Source organism: Denticeps clupeoides, chromosome 8, assembly GCF_900700375.1.
Source record: "Denticeps clupeoides chromosome 8, fDenClu1.1, whole genome shotgun sequence".
Taxonomy (NCBI): Eukaryota; Metazoa; Chordata; class Actinopteri; order Clupeiformes; family Denticipitidae; genus Denticeps; species Denticeps clupeoides.
In genome coordinates, this window is record NC_041714.1 from 6080618 (window position 1) to 6100128 (window position 19511).

Genomic DNA, 19511 nt, shown 5'->3' on the forward strand with positions numbered 1-19511 from the left:
AAATGTCCTGAGAATGGGGAGCAGCGAGTCGGATTTCTCTTGGTAGCCTATTTTGCTATTGATCTAATGGTACTTTCGCATTTAAGAAGGCACTGGGGAGAGCTAAGGCTTCAGTCTGGGGTTCTTTATTTAGTTGTGGTTTGCACTAATGAGTTGTGTAACGGTAGTCCTGGATCTGTTCCCGAGTTTGATGTACGCTCCTTTCTGCTGCGGTGCTGAACAAATTCCTGTCCCTCTGTAACCTGCTTTATCTTTGCACACTTTGATGTATGTATAGATAAAGGCCCTGAGATAAATAGCTGTTTACCCAACCTGCTTGCACCGCAGAGTCATTTGTATGTCAGGATCAATTGCCGGCACAGTCAACAAACCCATATTCTGTTTATCTGGAAGCAATTTGTTTTAATGGATTTTTTAATAAATGAAAAAAAAAAAAAAACGTGACGTTATCCTTGAAAAAGATCCATTTCATCGCGACGCTGTTAATTCTATAGAATTGACCGTGTCCATCCATTCAAGTCCTCCCTCGCTGCATTCATCGTGTGTGATTGAGGAGGGACCCGGGCGGACATGTTGAACGCCGGCGTGCCTCCTTGACGGAAGCCTGGAATCCTAGCCGCGCTTGTCGGAGGTGCCGTGTTGGGTGCTTTTTAAGAATATGACCTGCGATACTAGGCCAGGGGGGGCCAGATTGAATTACCCTTCCCTGGCCTCACTCCATTGTCAAGGGCATGGGTTATTTATGTGCATTGGGTTTAAATGGGCAGAATGGAATGAAATTGCTATTGTGATGGGATTACACACTTTAGGTTGGTTGAGCTTGGTTGTGCACTTTTATTCGTAGCTCGGCTGGCCCACTGGTGAACAGGCTAAATTTCCTCCTCCTTCAAGGGCTAATATGAATAACCCATGGCTTGTTGTTTCCACTGATGTTTTGGTCTTCAAAACTGTCCACCATCGACACAGTCGATGATCAAATTAACGCTGAAGAGTGTGCTGGCTAGACGTTTGGCAGCCAGGCCGATGCTCTCACGCATTCATTTAGAGACTGGAAGATTTGAAGCTCCCCAGCCGAACGACCAGTGCTGCATTCTGACCAACAAAATGGTTTGGAAGGGCTGCATGAGAGAGAGCTGCCAGCTGATTCAAACCGGCACTCTGCAGCCTGCCAAAATATCACTAGGGCTCTGAATGGGACAAGTGCTATTGTCACACGAGACAACAATTGATCTTCTCGGCCGTGTCCAAATTCAGCATTTGTGATGATGTTCTGAGTAAACATACACGGACAAGCACTCCGAGGCAGAATTTAGGCGGCTGCTTTTGTTCCAGCAGTACTAGACTGACAATATAATGGAATCTGTCAAGCATCGGGGCATTTTAGCTCCAACCCGCTCTGTCTGAAAAGTGCAGACAGACCTTTCAGCATCGACCAAGACCTCCAGCACAATACAAAAACAACCCCGAAATGGAGCTGAGACCCAGTAACCAGACATCTCTCTGGCTATATATCAATCTAACTAACCTTCTTTACTGCAGCGTGCTGCATTTTCTGCGTCTATATCAAGTGTCAATAATTGTAGAAGAGATTGAATAAGTATCTGCCAGAATGGCTGTTGTATTGGCAAAGGGAATGTGGCCAGGGAATAAAAAGCGGCCCCCGCATTTCAGGTACGATCATCAGTTGGTGTGCATGTCAGCAGCTGCCCCAGGCTTCATCTTCACTTTTGTGAAATTGGTGAGAAAACAACAGACCTCCAAAGCTGACCACCGATTTAGTTTTCTCTTCCAGTCAACAAACATGTCTTCAATATTTCATTCACGCCGTTCCATATTCCGGCTCCCCACTAACATGCAAGTTTTTCATTTGAAGACGTCTTGGCCCTGGCTATCCAGAAAGTTTTGAGTTAGTTTACTCTCCCCTGCAGACGCGTGTTTTAAATGCCGATTCTAACGTTCTCTGCCACGCTGTAAACTGTACACCTTTTTACATGACATTTACACAGATATATCATTACACCACTGTAAAATCGAATTTATTCCTCTGTATGCACTTATATCTGTCTGGAAATGATTATTATATTAGGATTGGCAAGAGTGTACTGGCATGCTGACCAGTGCTGGTTAAAGGATGTATTATTTAGGTTGGCCACTAGAGTGCTGTAAAACATTTCCTAAATCATTATGATCCAATAAAAAGGAAATCATTGTTTTAATAATAACAGCATTGTATCATTGTTTGTCTTTTTAATGTAAATACAGAAAAATCACATTACTTATTCATTTTCACATGGGATAATTGATGATAGGTGAGATCCTGTAAGGAATGTTTCATCATATTTTATACGAATGGGTTTGTTTTTCAGTGCTCCTTCAAGATTGAATAAATCATTTACCCTGAGGTCTAACATCGATCTGCATGAGCGTCCCCACTTTTATCACTGTAATTATGAAAACTGAATTAAAAGCCTTGGTTTTGTGCAGAACATTCTGTACAGCTGTCAAGTTGCGTACTTTAATATAAATGAACAGGTACACATGTGAGTGAGTGATAAGCAGGAGCTTATTCATTTGTTCAGATTTATTTTTGTTCTGTACCTACATAATGTAGACTTTTTTTTAGATATACTTTTGTGTGTGGCTTGTAATTGCTCCACACCTACTATCTTCCCATCCAAACAATGCATATCTTTTACATGTTTGGGATGCACAAAAAATGTGAAATTTCATCCAGAGGGCAGGTCAGAATTTGGGAAACTTCATATACGCTCATTCCTCAGTCAAGATGACAACAATTAATAAAAGAGGGCATGGCCTGTTATTAAGTTTGGACTTTTATATCTGTGAAGTTTCTCAGTCATCCAGGTCACGGATATCTCAAAAAAGGTTATTTTACCCCCAACTGGCCTTGTTATGGATCCTTGACAACGTTTCTCCCTCTCCAGAATTGAGAAAGCCCTCTGAAATGGGAGGGACGAAATGTTCCATAACAAGTCTGGACTTTTCATCAGTCTGCACTCTGCATGTTTATGTATGAAAGATGAAAAGGTTTTGATCTTTTATTTTTGAACAAGAAACAGTAATAATACAAAGATAAGTAAATAAAAAAACTGGAACAGAAAAATAACAAAGTCAGTGAAAATACTCATATCAGATTGAGGACCACTGGCCAAAAGATTACGGAGTTAAATCTAAATGACGATTCAGACATACACACCCAAGTACAAAAACATACCCAATATATCATAACATGTACACATCCTGCCGCTTGTTGTATCCAATGAAAGGACCCCAAATTTCCAGGACCTGACATCCGGTTTAATTTCGTTTGGGCAATTTTTGAAACAAGGTGCATGGTGGGGCACTTTTTCGCTCCTTTGGGATGACTCTTTTCGATGCAGCCATACCAAACACAAGGTCTTTTTTACCATTAGAGGACTGGGAGAAACAACCCAATATTGCAAGAAGGCCATTGGGGACCAGATCTTTATTATATATGAAATAGAATGAAGTGAAGTTGAATGGCAAGTCAGTTGTGGAGCACATGCTGGCCTGACAACAGCCTCGAACCCCGCCTCCTTCAGAGCTGATCACAGGACCAGTTTGACTTTGAACACAATTCAATATTGTTCAATTACTTTCACCTGAAGTCCCTTAATGTGACATCTCCGTGTAGATGCGCGCCTACAGTTTTGTAATCAATTCGCTCATTAACTAGTCAGGTCTATTAGTTTGTGTGTGTGTGTGTGTGTGTGTGTGTGTGTGTGTGTGTTTCTTGTAAAGGCAAGGTTTCAACAGCCTAATCCATCTTGGATCAAGCCTTCCCACAAATCCATGAACCGGTATACATGCCCATGTCAGAACGACACCAGGGAGGGGCATGAAGATCCTCCGAGCTTCTCAAATCACAGGCATCATTTTTTTTATCTTCTATTTTTTCAGATATTTAAAGGACTCGTTAGGCAGCTGGTAACGCACAGTGGCCACGTTGTTCAGCACCACGGACAGAGGTGATCGCGCCGGGGCGGGGCGGGGCTGGGGGCGTGGCCGAGCCCCCATTCGCTGCCGGCCAGCGGTCCGTTCTCCGCCGGAGCCAGTGGCGTGGCGGCAGGGCGGGCGGAGGCGCGGGAGTCTGAGACGCGTGGAGTGGGGATCGGGCGCGCAGGAGGGGGAGATGGGCGCACAGATCTGAATTCTCCCACCAGCACCAGCGCCAGCGCCAGCACCAGCACACCCTGCCGCCGCCGCCGCCGCTGTAGAAGAGCGGCGAGGACTTTTCCCACGCTGCGATGGATCAGGACAAATACTTGCCGGAGATGATGGCCGAGAAGGACAGCTTGGACCCCTCGTTCGTGCACGCAATGCGCCTTCTGGCCGACGGTAAGGGCTGATTCGTCCGCATCGACCCGCATCGACGCTCCGAGTTGCGTGGCGGCGTGGCGGCGTGGCGGCGTGGCGCAGCGGCTTTTCCCGGTGGCGAGATGCCGGTGATGGCTTCTCCTGGCAGGGAAACTTGGCACTTGGCGCACGCCAGACGCCTTATATCCATCACACCAGTCTAACGGGGCTTCTTACAGGGATTAACCTTTAACACGTTAACTTCCCATACTGGGAAATGGGAATTCTGTGGAATTACCGCGGCTGGTCTCAACTGTTCACAGGTGAAAGGGAGAATTGGCTCTGTAATCAGAAAGTCTCTCTGCATGGTGTTCATTATGCAAATAGCAGTTCTCCTCCACTCTACTGATCAGGAAATGTCACACCAAATGGCAACAAGTTTACTGTCAACTTGCCATCCAGACGACCGGTCTGTCACTTCAGTCCCCAAAAATAACACGGTTAAACTAACCGTCTACACGATCATATTCAGATATTTGCCAGATATTTGAAATATTCATTATGGCTGGTAATTATTATGATTGGGGCAGTGGTGGCCCAGCGGGTAAGGAAACAGACCAGTAAAGAGAAGGTTGCCACTGAGCAAGGTGCCGTCCCCACACACTGCCTAGCGATGTCACCGTGTGCTGTGTTTCACAATGACAATCACTTCATGCATTCCATGTTTAATATAAACCATCCAATACTTGCACAAAATGTTTTACTTACTTTACTTTTTTACTTTCACTTTACTCATTTGCACACCTTCACCCTACCTGTTACACATATTTTATGTTAAAAACATAAAAGTGTAATATTTGGTTATATATTCAATATTTGCATATTGGTTCATTGTATACTTAGCAGTCGCTAAAGCTTTTCAATGCATATCATACCGTGTATGACTGTGTATGTGACAAATAACATTTGAATACTAATGACAGGAAGCCACATATTGCTGCCATTTTAATCTACCATGTTTTTTTTTACTTTGAAGTTTTCTGCTGATTATAAATGCGATGCTTCTGGAAGCAACTTCATAAAGTCCAAATTGCCTGTGAAATATGGTTACTCTGCACCTGTTTATGAAGAAAATGCAGACGATAAATGGCCGAGATGCAGAAATGGCTCACACGCAACACAAGCCCTACTGACCTTTTTCTGTTTCTTCACATTTCACTCCAGACTCACTTCCATCTTGTTGCTCTCACATTCGAAGCACTTGAAAATTAGACTGAGCATTTGGGACTGGGCTGAAATGACAAAAATAGCTCATGCTGTTTTTTTTTTTTTTTTTTTATGGCCTCAGAAGTGTCAGGGGCTCCGCAGATTTCAAGGTTTAAGGATCATAATTACAGCTTCCGAAAGCTTTCAGATGTGCGCAGCATTATGCGACAGACACAGGGAGATGTTCAATAACTCCGGCTGCTCCGTGGAACCCGGCTTTAATCCATATATAGGTTTTGTTATGTCTGCAGGCTCTCTCTTTCTCTCGCCCTCTCCGCTGCATCACAGGCAGGCCGCGCTGCATGAGGCTTTATCAGATTAATGGCAACAACAAGAGCGAGGTGAACAACAGTGCGATGCACTTAATGCAAGGAGAGATCATCTTTTCTGACAGAAATGCATTCTGCTGGATTTGCATAACCGTCGGTAAAGCAGGTAGTGGCCCAGTGAACGGCGTTGTAATTTCAGTCATTTTTCATTTGCTCCATTCCATAGTACACAAGACTTCGAGAAGATGTGGTTCTTTCGCAATCCACAGATAGCATCTGTTTATCCCTAATATTCATGCTCATGGATAATAATTTGTCATTGGTTACAGATCACAGTGGAACTGAACTCCCTGTCCTTGCGGAGACAATTATTTTTTTTAATACACAAGGTCATTCAAGTGCTTTACAGAATTACACGAAGAGCACAATAAGAAAATACAAGGAGTTAAAGGACAAAACACAAGGTCACGTGGAAGTCATTTACAGAAGTAATTAAAACCCGCCTGAACCAGCAGGGTGGTGCTGCTTAATAACAGCAATCTGGCAACATGGCTTGTTTTGTGTTCTTTTTTTTACTTTTTTGGAATTGCAAGTTTATTTTATTTATTTATTTATTGCTAGACACTGAGTTTGGTTGGTTTGATTGGTCTATAATCCAGTGAGATCTGCCCAGAAAAAGTGATGATTTGAAATCTGTATAGCATTCTGCTCTGGATACGCTGGTTTTAAGCCAAAACTTGCTTTTTATTCATTCATTGACTCTTACATTGCCACTTTGTTTTTCTTTTAAGTGTAAAGATCGTTTAAAATGGGCTCCATAAATGACTAAATGAATGAAGGAATGTGAGCAAAGCGAGAATACGGCACTTGGCAGACACTTACTGCTTTGTGAAACTGAGATCATTTCCTGTTATTGCTTGGGAACCCACTAAGTTGCTGTGTGTATCCGGTGGTCCCCAGAAATGGCTGACTTCATACATTTTAAGGGGTGAGTCATGAATCATTCAGCAGAAGGGAGATACAAATATATACAGTATATATATATATATAAAAAAAAGATTCATGTGGTTCCAATATCACACCAGTGAAACAAGCGGCCAATGCACTGCTGTCATTTCTCCGCCCAAATACAACTAATGTCTAATTGGTAGAGCTGAGCCCATGTTATAGATTTTATTGTGTTGCCCAACAGCCTGCCCCAAGTTATAAATGAGGGGCGTTAAATAAACTCCTCTCCAGCCTCAGGCTTTGAGCTAAATCTAATTTTCCCGGTGTTTGTATTATGCGTCTTGCTGACAGACACATATTTGGCTGGTCTTAGCCGCACTAATACAGGGCGCCTGCAGCATGGGGACAATTAAGTGACCTTATTGTGATAAAGAGGGAGGTTATTGTTCTGATGAAAAATCACTGCTTCTGTAATGTTTTTGTTTTTATGCTGATGTTTCATGCTAAACACGCATTTTGTTTGAATTTACAGATATGAGTATTAACAATGATTTATTCAGGACTGCATAGGCGTCAGGCAGCCGTCAGGCTATAAAGAAGAAAATAACATTATAAACCAAAGCAGATCAATTCACACCCGGAAACCTCAGTCTTTAGGTAAAGTATTTTAAGCACCATGCTGGGGTGGGGTGGGGTGGGGTGGGGTGGAGTTGGGGTATATTTACTGATTTCAAGTCATGTGAGTGCAAACCGATTGCTGATTTGACGCAAATGAGTGTAATATGAACAGGAGTGTTTATCTTTCACAGAATGAATTCAATCTCATCAACTGTGCATGAAAAGACCAAACAGGACGATTATCCTGGAGGACACTCATACATGATGTTTTTGGGCTTCAGTGTCTTCTCTCAAAACCCAGTGGTAGGAGAATCAGGTTGAATCTGATGAGAAGAAACAGGGTGTATCTGGTCCCTCAGAAGCATAATAAGCATAAGTAGTTCATAAACTCCCTTATGAATCATATTACTTTTTTCTTCTTCTGATGGTGTGTATGTATAAAAGTTCTTCGGTGATTAAATGGGCTTTACACAGGCAAATCATACCAGGTCACATTGGAAAAGGTTTAATTACTTTGGGGGGGATAATAATCTCTCTTGGAAATCTTCGTGATATCGTTTATTCACTGCTGTGAGAAAAGGAAATCGGGATTTGTCCAAAATGTCCACATGAAACATTTTAAAATATCATTTTAAATTATTCCGATTCAAGAGTCATGTAAGATTTATGACCTTCTGTGGAATCTACCAACTACTATGCATTATGATCAGCAGCACCGTGTCTGTGAAGAGAGAAAAATACTCTAGCACTAGCAAGACCATAAGATGCAACGTTTTCATCGGCAATACACACTGATGTGCCACCATAAAATAACCATATGTGGCAAATCACATGCTTGTTTGTCCTTGCTTTTCTGACTTCATTAGCACCAGTCGGTTTTACGATTTTGTTATGGAAATCCAGCATAATTCCACGAACCCACTGGGCTGACATCTGTCGGCCGACGCAGCTCAAGGCTCCGAATCTCTCCCCCGCTTTTCATTAGAGAGCAGTAAGAGGGAGCAGCGCAGCTCCCATTCCTTTGTTTTAATTAGAGAGAGAAAGTGACGTCCTTCACAACGCCAAGGAGAAACAAGAAAAATGAGAGCAGCTCTCCACTCCTGCTGCCCATTTGACGGTGCCTGTGTAATTACCGCAGCGGCCTCATTCAATTGTAATGAGAGTGAGATTGGCTGACGCAGGGCTTTGATTAAGAACTCAGGGAAAACTGGACCTGCTTTTGAATCGCCATTGGTCTGTAAAAAACACCACGCACACTTGTTGTGTGTCTGAAATAGGAAAGGCACACTAACCTTGTGATATGTTTCGGAGGTCATCTGTTGGTGAAGCTGGATTTCAGTGTGAGCTGCTGATAAGGCCCCGTGTCATAAATTCAGCAAACCAGCACGACTGTTTCTCACAGTGTGGGACGTATCTGGGCTGGTGTGAGACTGCATGGTAAAAAATTATTCGCTATGGTAAAAAAAAAGGATATTGCCTTTCTACTGCGAACAGGTCAAAATTGTGTTACAGATTGTATATACAGTACAGGCCAAAAGTTTGGACACACCCTCTCATTCAATGTGTTTTCTTAATTTTCATGACCATTTACGTTGGTAGATTCTCACTGAAGGCATCAAAACTATGAATGAACACATGTGCAGTTATGTACTTAACAAAAAAAGGTGAAATGACTGAAAACATGTTTTATATTCTAGTTTCTTTGCTCTGATTACTGCTTTGCACACTCTTGACATTCTCTCGATGAGCTTCAAGGGGTCGTCACCTGAAATGGTTTTCCAACAGTCTTGAAGCAGTTCCGAGAGGTTTTTGTTGGCCCCTTCGCCTTCACTCTACGGTCCAGATCACCCCAAACCATCTCGATTGGGTTCAGGTCCGGTGAATGTGGAGACCAGGTTATCTGAAGCAGCACTCCATCACTCTCCTTCTTGAAAAATAAATGATTGTCCAAATAAACGCAAACCGGATGGGATGGCATCACACCTCCTCCTCCATGCTTCACAGTGGGAACCAGGCATGTGGAATCCATCCATTCACCTTTTCTGCGTCTCACAAAGACATGGCGGTTGGAACCAAAGCTCTCAAATTTGGACTCATCAGACCAAAGCACAGATTTCCACTGGTCTAATGTCCATTCCTTGTGTTTCTTGGCCCAAACAAATCTCTTCTGCTTGTTGCCTTTCGTTAAAAGTGGTTTTCCAGCTATTTGACCATGAAGGCCTGATACGCACAGTCTCCTCTTAACAGTTGTTCTAGAGATGGGTCTGCTGCTATAACTTATTTATCTGGTCTCTGATCTGAGCTGCTGCTATCTTGTGATTTCTGAGGCTGGTGACTCGGATGAACTTGTCTTCAGAAGCAGAGGTTACTCTTGGTCTTCCTTTCCTGGGTCGGTCCTCATGTGTGCCAGTTTCATTGTAGTGCTTGAGGGTTGTTGCGACTCCACTTGGGGACACAATTAAAGTTTTTGACATTTTCCAGACTGACTGACCTTCATTTCTTAAAGTAATGATAAGACACAACTGTGACATGAAAAACCATTTCAGGTGACGACCTCTTGAAGCCCATCGAGAGAATGCCAAGAGTGTGCAAAGCAGTAATCAGAGTAAAGGGCGGCTATTTTGAAGAAACTAGAAAACATGTTTTCAGTCATTTCACCTTTTTTTGTTAAGTACATAACTCCACGTGTTCATTCATAGTTTTGATGCCTTCAGTGAGAATGTAAATGCTCATGAAAATAAAGAAAATGAAATGAGAAGGTGTGTCCAAACTTTTGGCATGTACTGATATTTAGAAGTGGCTAGAAAAAGGGAAAAGTGAAGTCTTTGAACCTATTTTGTATTTATGTATAAATGTTGCCCAACCAGAGGTAGAAGCCATAATCCTCCGTGATGTAAAGGGAAGCCCCAGAGTAACAGCTCAACGCCTGCATGATCCACTGATACTGACTAGCGTCTCTGTTCCTGTTCTGTGGGCTGATGATCTTCACAGTGCCCTAGAGTGGAGGGAACATCATGATTTAAGACTGTTTCAGGGCACTGTGTAACTGGTCCTTATTATTGGGGTGAATCAATTAACAGGTTTACATCAAGAGAGCCATTGCAGGATCATTGAGGTCTTTCAACAAGGTGACTCAGACAGGGCTTGATGGACGAGAGACATTCATTTAGAAAAAAATTCACTATTTTAATTACAATGATATTAGACTGATAACCCACCCCAAGCACACACACAATATATCTGTTATATATTTGTGTGTGAGTATGTGTGCCAGGAGCAGGACATTCTGTGTTTTGTGTGTGTGTGTATGTGTGCCAGGAGCAGGGCATGTGTGTGTGCATGTGTGTGTCAGGAACAGGACTGTGTGTGTGTGTGTGTGTGTCAGGAACAGGACATTGTGTGTTTTGTGTGTGTCAGGAACAGGACATTGTGTGTTTGTGTGTGTGTGTCAGTAGCAGGACATGTTGTGTGTGTGTCAGGATGAGGACATTGTGTGTGTGTGTGTGTGTGTGTGTGTGTGTGTGTGTGTGTGTGTATGTGTGTCAGGACCAGGACATTGTGTGTGTCTGTGTGTGTCAGGAACCGGACATTGTGTGTTTTCTGTATGTGTGTGTGTGTGTGTGTAAGGAACAGGACATTGTGTGTTTTGTGTGTCAGGAACAGAACATTGTGTTTGTTGTGTGTGTTTGTGTGTGAGGAACAGGACATTGTGTATGTGTTTGTGTGTCAGGAAAAGGACATTGTGTGTTTTGTGTGTGTCCAGAACAGGACATTTTGTGTGTGTCAGGAACAGGACATTTTGTGTGTGTCAGAAACAGGGCATTGTGTATGCGTGTTTGTGTGTCAGGAACAGGACTGTGTGTGTATTTATATAAGGAACAGGACATTGTTTGTTTTGTGTGTGTTTGTGTGTCAGCAACTGGACGTTGACTGTTTGTCAACACATCAACAGGCCGTCAAAATAACGTGTGACCAAGGTCCATATTTCAAACCAACAGTTAACAATAAAATCTGAGTTGAAGTGTGTGTGTGTGTATATATATATATATCATTCCACAAGTAAAAATGGTCAGTGAAAGAAAGATCCTTTAACACTATTGTCTCTGCCCAGATATGTATTCTGAGCAATATTCTGAATTCTGCCACCCTCATCTTCAACTCAGATTTTATTGTCAACAGTTGGCCTTGAAAGTATGAAATATGGATCTTGGTCACACTTTATTTTGACAGCCTGTTGATGTGTTGACAAATTATGGAATTTCAACTACTGTTCATCACAAATGCTGACTTGTGAGACTGGAAAATGTTCCTACTTTTTTGTTTTTCAATCAAATTAAACAAGTCTTCAATCTGCCAATAATCTGCGGTCACGTCACGCTGCACACTTGGGGGTTCACAAGTGTATAGCTTGTGTATAGATTATCAGAACATGGACTGATGCGGCAACATATTATGCCGTTCTCTCCAAGGTTACCAACTGACTAAACTGAGGCCGGCTGCTCAGTCTTACTTGAGTGTTCCGGACTGGAGTCGGGGAACGTCGTTTCAGACAGGTCGCGCTGGTGCAGTAATCAGTCAGCAAACACATACGTCTGGTCTAATGTAGGCTTCATCAAATTCTTTTGTCTCTTCATGTAATCTTCGTGTAATAATTCATGTAACAATTCCCAAGTGTCCTTGGCTGACCACTGTGTCTACAATGCTCAGTTTAGCCAGTTTCTTTGTGCTTCTTCAAAAGAGCTTGAATGTCACTCCATTCAGGGTCAGTGATGGCCTAGCAGGTAAGGAAATGGACGCGTAATCAGAAGGTTGCTGGTTTGAATCCCGAACCGCCATGGCGGCTGCCCACTGCTCACCAGTGGGTTAAACGTAGAGGACACATTTTGTTGTGTCACTGTGTGCTGTGCTGCTGTATTTCACAATGACAATCACTTCACTTTCACCTCCACACCCCAGTCTGCTTTGCAAAACCTATTGGTAAAACTTGCTTTGTTTTGTGTGAAAGCAGCAAAATGAATTGCATGTCAGAAACCAATAAAGATTTAAACCTTCTATATACAACTCAGTATATAATCAGTATTCAATGACATGTCTAATGTCTACATTTTACTTATTTTAGGACAGTTAGTCTTCAGAAAATGGTGTGTAAATAGTGTGTTTCAGGCATCATTTCTCTCTTTGCTTATAGAAATTGAAAAGTTTGAAGGGGGTGATCTTCGAAAAGATGGAGATGTGAAGAAGTACCTGGACATCATCAGTAACAAAAATGTAAAGCTCTCTGAAAGAGTGCTCATCCCAATTCAACAATATCCAAAGGTAAGGCAGTCTTTTGCTTATAATTTTTTATTATCGAATTAAGAAGACCTCCAGTGTGTCCTAATGAGTCTCAGTCTCAGCTTAATTTATATTATGCTATATTTACATCACGTATTTGCTAGCTACGCACTCACCATACCCCTTCAAGCTCACACAATGTGTAATCATCTAGTTTTTTTTAAGCAATAGAGCTCTAAAGGGTTCCAAATAAAAATTCTAACTATACACAGACAGACATATGTACTCTAGCACACTGCATTTAAAATATAGGTGACCAATGGAAAGTTGGGACATACGATGAGAATAGTTGTCTCTCCTTGTTGTCCATTTTTTGGTCTTGATATGCTGTCGGCCCACAAATATGTAAACAAGCTTTCATGCCAAGGTTTCTGAGCTTCTGTCAGCATCAAAAATCTCTTATGGAATCAGACTGTAGCAGACTGCCATGTAGCAGTAGGGTAATTGTGCTGCCTGAATCGCTTCCATTCAGTAGAAAGTTGTACAAATGTTTGCTGCCAAATGTTTTACTACGAGGGGACCACAGCAACTGTTAAATGTTTGTGCCTTTGGATAAAGCAGCAGCCATATGCATACAGCCATCTGTTAGCCAACCCCCCCCCCCCCCCCCCCCAAAAAAAAAAAACAAAACATTCACATACAAGATGAGAGGTTTACATATATTGATAATTAGAGAACTACCATTATTTGAATGCTGATGATGTTGAATAAATAAATACGCAGATGAACGCAGATGAATTATGGTGCATGAGTGGCAGTGGGACACTGGTAAGATGTTAGATGTAAACCCAAGGTGGGAAAGTCACTTTTTTTATGTATATAAATGTTAGCATAATAGCATAGTATCAGTTGTCTTCTGTTGTTGGTGAGTGAAATAAAAGATGACAGAATAGCGACCGCTGCAAATGTTTTAGCGCCCGTCTATGCAGTATCTGTCCGTGTGACCCAAAAACATTTTTTACTCAAAAATCTGCCGTGTCTGTCACCACTTCATGAGTTGGGTGGCTATCGCTACCGAATCCCTGCTGCATTTGTATGTTTATGTATTGTAACTTTTCCACGTTGTCTGCTCCACATTCACTCATTGCCGTTAGCTTGGTGACAGAGTAGAAGTCAGACTCGAATGTTAAGTGGATGTAGGCCTTAATTAGCTTGCCGACTGCGCTCACCGCGAGCACAGGCCCATCCCGACCGACGCCCTGTGAGTTGAGTGTCTTACGGTGGCAGCGAGAGCGCGCTCCTTTTCTGGATAACTGGCACTAAGAGACGGGCACAGGTGGCAGGGCGCGGACGCCAAGGTCAGCTGAGGAGACAGAAGGGTGACCGTCTCAAGAGTGCGGCATTCTGCTGTAATTAATTTCAAATGTTGCTGCTCTTGACACACACAGATGCTAATTGCTGTTGCCTGCTCTCTTTAATGTCCTTATGGTTCTGAAGGAATCAGGACAGACTTCATAGGAAACTATAAAATATAACACAAATAATAAATTCCATTACTGTCAGGTTCTGCAATGTCTTTACTTTTTCATGGCATTAAACACTAGGGTTAGTCAAACAATAATATATATCAAAATCTTTCTGTGCACATGATATGGCATTATCCCATCCAGAGTGACTTAAAATCAGTAGTTACAGGGACAGTCCCCTGCTGGAGACTCTCAGGGTTAAGAGTCTTGCTAAGTGGGAAGTCTTGCTAAGTAGTAAGTGGGATTTGAACCTGGCACTTCTGGTTCATAGATGAGTGTGTTACCCACTAGGCTACTACCACCACCACACACAATAAAATGCTGTCAGAATTTCTTCTGAATGAATAAAAATCTAATTAAAATATATACATATTGATTGCATTCACTTTACACTTTATTAACAATAAAATACTAAAAGCTTTTATGAGCTGCAATTTAGATGAGACTCAGAGCAAAATGCAATGAGAAATGTCACAGCACTGGCAACAGTATCACAGTATTTGCAATTAATCCTGTTGCTAATCCCTGAGCTGAGACCGTCTTCACTTGTCTCCAAGAATTAAAAAAAAAACTAAATCTCTCAACCAGGACCTCACAGCTGTGACTGCAGTTTGATCTTCAGAGTAAATTCATGTGACATTTGCTTTATGCGTCGGGGGAAAAGGAGCGGATAATGTTTCCTCTCTGTGTATTACAATTGCTGTAATGAACCCTTGTCCAATGGCATCACTTCCCTGTAGTTAGGTGATTCTGAAAGAGAGATAGAAACATTGCTGACATTTGCTTAGTCCTTAGCAGGATTTCCAAATTTAACAAACACATTTAAATAACAGTATAGAATAAAATGGGAAATCTGCATTTGTCCTAGCTCTGTTTGACACTGTAATTTTTATGCTTTAGTTTTTGCTTTGCCAGGCTTCATAATCTAACCTGACACTGTGTATGAAGCCTGGGGACACCATGCAGACGCAGTGTGTCTGACAGCAGACTCCACTAGAAATATGCAGTAGACATATTCCCTACTTTTTAGTCTAGGCTACAGTTTAATAATCATAATGTTTCTCAAAGGTTTCAATATTTTGTCTTTGCTTATAGGCCATAATCCTTTATGAATAATGTATGAATATGAAATGTTGTAAACTACTTCTTTGACACACATGGGTCATTTAAATTTCCCCTAAAGTAGAGTAAGTAGATAATATATGTGCTTATTGCCTGGAGTTTACTGGTCTGTCCATCTCTGGCATTAATTTGACCAGATTGCCTTGTGTACACAGTCATTTTAATCCTCTGTGGAAGGAGGCAGTTCCTGATTCCTGCATTTTCTGGCTTTCTGAGCGCTAACTGTCTTTTTGTTATCTTGCCCCATACCTCCTTTACCAACATTGAAAGCAAAGCACACATTACCAATGTGGTTTCTACAAATTAAAGATGTGCAATATCAAATCTCTCAACAATATTCAGTAAAATATTTCAATATAAGTCTGATTTCTTTTAAATGAAATGCCTTCACCAGGAAATGAAAGTGATTAGAAATAATCCCTGCTTATAAAAGTAGAAAATGGCCTGACAGTCCATGGGGCAGTGGTGGCCCAGTGGTTAAGGAAGCGACCCCGTAATAAGAAGGTTGACGGTTCCAATCCGGATCCACCAAGGTGCCACTGATCTGCCACTGAACAAAGCACCGTCCCCACACACTGCTCCCTGGGCACCTGTCATGGCTGCCCACTGCTCACCAAGGGTGATGGTTAAAGAGGACACATTTTGCTGTGTCACTGTGTGCTGTGCTGCAGTGTTTCACAAGATCCCCTAGACTTAAATAAATGGATACTGAAACTGAATATATTCGGAATAATTCTATTACCATTGTGGTTTTATTGAATTGACATTGACATACAGTGCTTTAAAAAAGTATCGCTGTCCCCCCATTTTGTTACGTTACTGTATTTTGGGAGGAAAGCAGAGCATAATTGTGTGTGATGCCCAGGTGCCACTGGGTTTACTCAGATGCCACCCGTGGACCTGATTATTGGGTCCTAAACACTCTCAGCTGCCACTCATATGGCTCATTAGGTTGTCCTGCATTGTTGTTTGAGAGCTTTATTAATGTTCACAGTAGTCAGTGGTTTTGAATTGTATGTCTTTTGTTTACTAAAATATGACTTTTTTTCAAATGATGTTGAGTGTGATGTCATGTTGTACAAATTTTATTACAAAAAACATCTGACAAGTGTGGTGTGTGTGAATCCAACCCCTTGCTTTAAGAGATCACCTAATTAGAAAATGTATCTCATAGTTGTAATTTTTTCTGACTCTAAATACAGCCAAATACAATCTGAAGAACATTAGTGAACAAACAGCATCTTTAAGGACAAATAATACACCAGACACACCAGGGATAAAGTTGTGAATTAATTTAAATCAGGGTTAGAATATGAAAAGAATTAACATCTCACAGAGCACCATTCAATCCATCATCTGAAAAATGAAAATGTCTGGCACAACTACAATCCTACCAAGACATGGCCAAAACTGACAGGCTGGGTAAGGAGAGCATTCATCAATGAAGCACATGGTAACTTTGGAGGAGCTGCACAGATCCAGAAGTCAGGTGGGAGATTCTTTCCACTGAACAAATATTAATCTGTCCACAAATCTGGCCTTTCTGGAGGAGCGGCAAGATAAAAGCCACCTTTGAAAGAAAGCTTTAAGAAGTCCCATTTGCAGTTTACCACAAGCCATGAATGAGAGGAACATTGTCAAATCAGGTGCTATAATAATATTTGGCCTACATCCCAAAACAGCCATCCCAACATGATGCCTTTTCTTCAGCAGACACAGTGCTCAGAGTTAATGGGAAGATGGATGGGGCAAAAAAAGGGCAATCATGAAAGGAAAACTTCTAGCAGGACAATGTGCAAAGAAGAATGAAATTTTAGCCTGAATACAAATATACTTTATTTGTTTATTTACTGATTCTTTATACTTTATTTTAGTTTATCACATGAAATTCCAGTAAAATGCAATAAAATGGAAAAGGCCATGGGGTGCGAATACTTTTTCAAGGCACTGTATAAAAAAACTTGTACCCTTTCCTTTGAGTTGCCATTAATTTCATAGTTTTAGAATAAATTACTCCGCTTTGTCTGTGTTAAATATGTCAGGTTACACCAAACCGTTCCTGATGCTGCGGTGTCATCTGCTGCTGTGGTACCTAAATCCAGCCATCTGCTGAGCTCGATATGAATATTCATCACCGAGTTGTTTCATCTGATTGTTTTGGACTGTTTTCCTTCCAAACTTTCTTTCACATTTGCACAATTAACACAAACAGGGCCGCTGGTGTAGCGACGAGGCATGAGCCCTAAGGTCCCCACATCTAAGGTAGAGATTAGATAACTGTAGCCCTCAGCTGAATACCAATCGCTTCTTATCACACCCTGCACGGTTCAGATAGAGATTTTATTAGTAAGGCGGGACCTGGCCTTTTGGTGTGCATTTGCGAAATTGAAGTTATCGCTTGTGTGATCAGGGACTGCTAAAATTATTGGCCAGGACACCGGCGCCTGTGGGAACCCTTTGAGAGTGCTGGTTAAAATACAAAAGTAATGTTGCGATGCGTTTACTGTGGTTTAAAGGCCACAGTGGTGGGAAGGTGCAGTCACCTTTTACTGCATTAAATATGAATCGAGCCCTCTAAGTTCCTTAAAGAAAAAAATATAGGTGGCCTATATTTTTGGCCTAAGTTTCTTCCTTCGGCTGGTCCAGTTAGGGGTCACCACAGCAAATCAACTGGTTTGGTTGTCTGCACAATCGACATGGCAAAAGTTTTACACCGGATGCCCTTCCTGCTTGAGACTGGCACCAAGCTCATCTATGACCACAAAAACCACAGGTTCAAATCCCACTTACTACCATTGTGTCCCAGAGCAAGACACTTAGCCCTGAGTGTCTCCAGGGGGACGGTCCCTGTAACTACTGACTGTAAATCGTTCTGGATAAGGGCGTCTGATAAATGCTGTAAATGTAAATACACAGTCACATTCATCCCCAGTGGCTGGGTTAATTAAGGCCCATAGTTTGCTAGGGCCTCATTAGTCGCCACATCAGAATGGTTGAATGACAGCTCAGATAACTTGCACGTTTGGCTTGGTAGGGATATCAGGTGTGTAGATATGGGAGGGAAATAGAGGAGAAATCCAGGGTGATGAAGTACCTGGATTATAGACAAAAACGAGACAGGTTAGCTTCTCTTCACCAACATTCAGATAACTTGAAAGCAGTCCTTTCCTGTTTGTGTCTATGTGTGCAGTTCCACGCCCACTCGATATGACATTAGCAAATCTTACTTAGCACTGGGAAAAGATGGCCATGTGACTCACACGGGATCAAATCAGCTACACTGGCTCAGCGGACCTGAAAATGGGATGGATTTCTTATCAACCGTGCAGTGCTCCTGTCCTGTCTTTTTAACACTCCTAAAGAAGAGTGAATTGCATTGCTTGTTTGTGATATGTATTGCTCCAGATCATCTCCTTGGTTTTGAGAGCGAATTGACCAAGTCATCATAAAACAGCCACTGTTCTGAGACTGGGGTGGCATGGTGGCATGGCAGATAGTGACAAAAAACACTGTATTCAAATTACTCCGATTTGATGTTACCTGGCAGAAAGAGGCATGGCACAATAGAGGTTAAAAATGAACAGTTTCTAATTTATTAACACCGGTAAATAATTATTGTAGTTACATGTGAATATTGAGTGTAAAAAGGTACCAAGGTTACAGAGAAAACAAAAATGAGAAGAAAGAGGTAAAGGGAGAGAGAAAGAGGCAGAGCCATGAGAAATGAGATAATAGAGCAGGCTCGAAAACCAGAAGATCCGGTTTCGATGGAAAGACAGCTGGGAATGAAAAAGTAAAGAAAAAAGATCCCTTCCCCACATGTGAGCAGACCTTTATACCCCTGGCCTACAGGAAGTTGTCACTGGCCTACAGGAAGTTGTCATTGGCCTACAGGAAGTTGTCACAGACCAATCAGAACCTGTTGTTTCTGATGTCACGCACCCTTGGTGCCTCCCATCTGGGGAAGACAAAGAGAGTGGGCGGTCCTGACGACCGACACCTCACACGTTGCCGTCCGACAAAAGGCATGAAAAACAGAGGTGTTGAATCTTCATGCACAACAATTGGCACAGGAATGTCACATTTGTTCTTGTAGACAGCTGCTATGCAAGACAAAAGCATGGTCCTGCGACGCCCAATCTTACAGACG

At 42.0% G+C, this 19511-nt stretch overlaps 1 protein-coding gene across 4 annotated transcripts in view; it reads left to right on the forward strand.

Annotated features, from left to right (window-relative positions):
* The first annotated feature begins 4099 nt into the window (after nt 1-4099).
* Nucleotides 4100-19511, forward strand: part of khdrbs2 (KH domain containing, RNA binding, signal transduction associated 2) — a 56091-nt gene continuing 40679 nt past the window's right edge. For all 4 annotated transcript variants that reach the window (XM_028990139.1, XM_028990137.1, XM_028990138.1 and 1 more), the window contains exons 1-2: nt 4100-4380; nt 12628-12755. In XM_028990139.1, coding sequence (XP_028845972.1) covers nt 4290-4380; nt 12628-12755 — 219 coding nt within the window. In that variant the 5' untranslated portion in view covers nt 4100-4289. The remainder of the gene's footprint in view (nt 4381-12627; nt 12756-19511) is intronic.